The 5,220-nt window shown below is 44.4% G+C and overlaps 1 protein-coding gene across 1 annotated transcript; it reads left to right on the top strand.

Annotated features, from left to right (window-relative positions):
* Positions 1-1,170: 1,170 nt before the first annotated feature.
* On the top strand, positions 1,171-5,118 carry LOC127913670 (endothelin receptor type B-like). Its single transcript, XM_052486729.1, has 2 exons — positions 1,171-1,348; positions 4,422-5,118. The coding sequence occupies exon 2, from the start codon at positions 4,441-4,443 to the stop codon at positions 5,083-5,085; it is 645 nt and encodes a 214-aa protein (XP_052342689.1). The 5' UTR covers positions 1,171-1,348; positions 4,422-4,440; the 3' UTR covers positions 5,086-5,118.
* Positions 5,119-5,220: the final 102 nt, after the last annotated feature.

Here is a 5,220-nt window from a genome sequence, read left to right as displayed (position 1 = left end):
CTTATCTGTTTGCACGTTATCTTATCTTCCTCGTGATATGGAACTCCATTGTCCAGGGTCTTTATTTAGCTAAACAGTTGCTGTGTCAGCTCGTTGGGAGAAGCGAAGGGCCGACCTTGGCCTGCTTGGATAGCCTCTCTTCCTGCTTTTTTAGACAATGTATTGATAACGGGCCCATTTGCTAAGTGTAGTATAGTTATGGAACGAGTAATGGACACCGATGGAGAAGGCACTCACATCCTCATCATTATTGAAATGCCTCACTCTTCTTTGTTACCTAGCAACTCACAAAATCTACTGTATCTGTCTGGACATTATGTACCCGTACATGTCTATAGGACAATATATCAAACATTCCTTTGTTTAGTTTCAAACTAGTTTATTTACTGTTTGGTGAATATGACAATGACAAACCTAATTAAGTGGAATAATCATGCATATTTATTTAAGGCATGCTACAAGGGTGATACACTTGCAGCTTGTGTGGCACGTACAGATGTGGTGATTTAACACCCACATAGTTGTGATTGTAAAAAGTAATGCTCAAAGAAAGTTTGGTTCCGCTCTCTTTCCTACCCTTCCCTTTCCATCTCAACATGTTCAAATCAAGACGACTGGGACATGCACATTTAATTCCGACTGCCCTCCTCACATTTCCTTACGATGTTAATCTCGGTTTCCTTTAGTGGGAAGAAACAGTTGAGCCGTGTACAGGGCTAGAATCTGATCTGGGATCTGAGGAGAGGAGAGGGGGCATACTGACTGGGTACTGTGTGGTTCCCAGATACCCGGTGCGTGAGTGTGTGTGTGTATCGGGTGCGTACTGCCCCTGAGACGATTTTCAGCAGGCGGTGCAGAGATGAGAGAGAGAGAGAGACGTGTGAGAGAGAGAGAGACGAGAGGGCAAGAGAGAGACGAGGGAGACAAAGGAGACGAAGAGAGAGAGAGAGAGAGAGAGAGAGAGAGAGAGAGAGAGAGAGAGAGAGAGAGAGAGAGAGATGTTTCCTATGGGGGCCTGTTACCGAGGAGGGAGATTTACCGTCCCTCTCAGTCAAAGTGCCCCTCACTCCTGCTGTGCTCTGAGACACACACACACACACACACACACACACGCTCCCAACTCTCCACAGGAAAACCCAGAGCCTAATGCACCCAGCCTCCTGAGCAGCACACTGCCACGTACGTTGGGCAAACCAAACCAAGTGGGACACTAACTCCGACTCTGCGACTTTGATAGTTGTTTAATTACTCATGTGATGTGATTCAGATGTCTAGGGGCTTCAACAGAAAGTTCGCCTGACGGTTCCAACAGGGGAGGCAGGAGCAGACATTTTAGGAGAGCAGAGCGGTAGGTGAAAACCAAACCTATTTATTATTTATCAATATATCAGTTTACGTGCTGTCACACAGGGTCCCAGTAGTGTGGTGCCTGATGCTAAACGGTGATGCTACATGAAGTGCTGGATGCTAAATAGGTTTTTGTGTACTAACTAGGTGACATCTGGGACTTTGAACAGGATGAAACACTCTTCATGGCTAGCTGGAGAGGCACTGTGTTCTGTTGTGATGAAAAAGTATTCAAATGTAGATCTCCGTTTTCTTTACCTCCTTGGTCTGAATTCGGTGAGACTAAATGTTACATTCATAGAAAGTGTTATAAAACTACTCTGTAAAGTTTTACCTGAAATACACTATTATATTACTTTGAATATAACCTGGCAATTATATAAATGTAAGTATTTGATTTACATATTGATAGTAGGGTTAATCTCTAACTGGTTAAAAAAATATTTTAATATGTTGAGAGAACTTAAGATTTATATTAATGTAACATCTTCACTCAACTCTCAAACAATACAAAAGCTGTATTGTGTAATATAACACTGACTAGACATGAGCCTGATCTGATTCTTTCATGTTAAAATGTCTCATTGTTTTCTAACCGCTAGTCTGAGTCTTTAAATTAAAACCAGAAGGGAGAATGCAGGGCAGAGGAAACCACACTGAAGAAGCCACGCAAGGGGCGCATTGTCAAAACAATATAAAGCCCTGCCTGGCTCTCTCTCAATCTGTGTGTGTGTGTGTGTGTGTGTGTGTGTGTGTGTGTGTGTGTGTGTGTGTGTGTGTGTGTGTGTGTGTGTGTGTGTGTGTGTGTGTGTGTGTGTGTGTGTGTGTGTGTGTGTGCGTGTGTGTGTGTGTGTGTGTGTGTGTGTGTGTGTGCTTGCGTGAGTGTGTGTAATACAGTGCCTTGCGAAAGTATTCGGCCCCTTGGAACTTTGCGACCTTTTGCCACATTTCAGGCTTCAAACATAAAGATATAAAACTGTATTTTTTGTGAAGAATCAACAACAAGTGGGACACAATCATGAAGTGGAACGACATTTATTGGATATTTCAAACTTTTTTAACAAATCAAAAACTGAAAAATTGGGCGTGCAAAATTATTCAGCTCCCTTAAGTTAATACTTTGTAGCGCCACCTTTGCTGCGATTACAGCTGTAAGTCGCTTGGGGTATGTCTCTATCAGTTTTGCACATCGAGAGACTGACATTTTTTCCCATTCCTCCTTGCAAAACAGCTCGAGCTCAGTGAGGTTGGAGGGAGAGCATTTGTGAACAGCAGTTTTCAGTTCTTTCCACAGATTCTCGATTGGATTCAGGTCTGGACTTTGACTTGGCCATTCTAACACCTGGATATGTTTATTTTTGAACCATTCCATTGTAGATTTTGCTTTATGTTTTGGATCATTGTCTTGTTGGAAGACAAATCTCCGTCCCAGTCTCAGGTCTTTGCAGACTCCATCAGGTTTTCTTCCAGAATGGTCCTGTATTTGGCTCCATCCATCTTCCCATCAATTTTAACCATCTTCCCTGTCCCTGCTGAAGAAAAGCAGGCCCAAACCATGATGCTGCCAGCACCATGTTTGACAGTGGGGATGGTGGGTTCAGGGTGATGAGCTGTGTTGCTTTTACGCCAAACATAACATTTAGCATGGTTGCCAAAAAGTTCAATTTTGGTTTCATCTGACCAGAGCACCTTCTTCCACATGTTTGGTGTGTCTCCCAGGTGGCTTGTGGCAAACTTTAAACAACACTTTTTATGGATATCTTTAAGAAATGGCTTTCTTCTTGCCACTCTTCCATAAAGGCCAGATTTGTGCAATATACGACTGATTGTTGTCCTATGGACAGAGTCTCCCACCTCAGCTGTAGATCTCTGCAGTTCATCCAGAGTGATCATGGGCCTCTTGGCTGCATCTCTGATCAGTCTTCTCCTTGTATGAACTGAAAGTTTAGAGGGACGGCCAGGTCTTGGTAGATTTGCAGTGGTCTGATACTCCTTCCATTTCAATATTATCGCTTGCACAGTGCTCCTTGGGATGTTTAAAGCTTGGGAAATCTTTTTGTATCCAAATCCGGCTTTTAACTTCTTCACAACAGTATCTCGGACCTGCCTGGTGTGTTCCTTGTTCTTCATGATGTTCTCTGCGCAGGTGCATTTATACGGAGACTTGATTATACACAGGTGGATTGTATTTATCATCATTAGTCATTTAGGTCAACATTGGATCATTCAGAGATCCTCACTGAACTTCTGGAGAGAGTTTGCTGCTCTGAAAGTAAAGGGGCTGAATAATTTTGCACGCCCAATTTTTCAGTTTTTGATTTGTTAAAAAAGTTTGAAATATCCAATAAATGTCGTTCCACTTCATGATTGTGTCCCACCTTTTGTTGATTCTTCACAAAAAAATACAGTTTTATATCTTTATGTTTGAAGCCTGAAATGTGGCAAAAGGTTGCAAAGTTCAAGGGGGCCGAATACTTTCGCAAGGCACTGTATGTGCTTGTAGCCCACACACTCCTATTAGCACAAAGGCTGTGCTGATTATTACTTCCAGAAATGAAGTAATGTAAAGAGGAGACTCTTCATAACCCATCATATTGTTTGACTGTAACCAGTCGTGGCATCTTCCCATCTGTGCCCCCTTGGCAAAACCTGTTTGAAGTCTGAAGGAGGTTGTTTTACTTCCCCTAGCAGTTGGAGAGGATGGGAGAGGATCCACTGTGATGTGGAACTTTTGATTGACACATTCTGGTTTTGGCTCCATTTCTGAGGAGATGTTCCTGGATTGACATTTGAGTTGTGGCGGGGAAATTAGAAGATTCGGACAAAAGTATACTTTCTTCCTCAATTGAGGACGTTTTGTTTTATTGCGTTGCTTGCAAAGTTTGCTGGATGAAATAACCCATATACTTTTTTCCCTGTCTCCCTTCATCTCTCTCTCTCTCTGTTTCTCTCTCTCTGTTTCTCTCTCTCGCTCTCCCCCCATCTCTCTCTAACTTGCTCCCCACCTCTCTCTCTGACTTTCTCTCCCCCCTCTCTATCTCTCTTTCCCCTCCCTTGTCTCTCTCGCTCACCAGCTCTCACCACCACCAGTATATGGGGAACCCCTACACTATCTGTCCATCTCCTAAGACAAAGCGTGGAATGTGTTCTATAATGGTCGCCCCAATCGTACATGTGTTGGTGCTAATGGCCGTCATGGCCGCCCTGCCTGGCCCTGGAATGTGTCAGATAAACAGCACCACAGACGAGGGGGAGAAGGACTCCCTACCCCCAGACCAGGGCCTGGTCCTCCACAACACCCACATCACCCCCCAACCCCTGGGCTTCCACAGCACCAGCAGCCCCTTCCTGGAGCATGGGAGCCCCATCTCCACCAGGGGCCACAAGGGGCCCCAATGGCCCAGGGTCGGAGCTGGGTCTGGGGCCACAAACATCACCAGGATAAGGGCCCCTCCACCATGCACCATCGCCACTTCCATTCAAGGCCATTTCAAATACATCAACACAGTGATTTCTATCATGGTGTTTGTGGTGGGCATAGTGGGCAATGCCACCCTATTGAGAATTATCTACCAGAATAAGTGCATGAGGAACGGGCCCAATGCCCTCATCGCCAGCCTGGCGCTGGGAGACCTCATCTACATCACCATAGATATACCCATCAACGTCTACAAGGTAAGAGACGCATATCCATCCTGTACACTGGACATCACAGTGAATTTTGCATGGATAAATTGAAGCATAATTCCATCTCAGAGAGAAGGAGAGAGCGAGAGATTATTTAACTTGCTTTGGCAATGTAAACATATGTTTCCCATGCCAATAAAGCCCCTTGAATTGAGAGAGAGAGAGAGAGGCAGAGAAAAGAAAGGA

The sequence above is a fragment of the Oncorhynchus keta genome, chromosome 29, assembly GCF_023373465.1.
Source record: "Oncorhynchus keta strain PuntledgeMale-10-30-2019 chromosome 29, Oket_V2, whole genome shotgun sequence".
Lineage (NCBI taxonomy): Eukaryota > Metazoa > Chordata > Actinopteri > Salmoniformes > Salmonidae > Oncorhynchus > Oncorhynchus keta.
Note: the sequence above shows the minus strand (reverse complement) of the source record. Positions and strands in the feature narration are given on the sequence as shown.

Bases quoted from the DNA above. Each gene is read 5' to 3' on its own strand.
- LOC127913670 (XM_052486729.1), top strand. From the start codon at position 4,441: ATGGGGAACCCCTACACTATCTGTCCATCTCCTAAGACAAAGCGTGGA.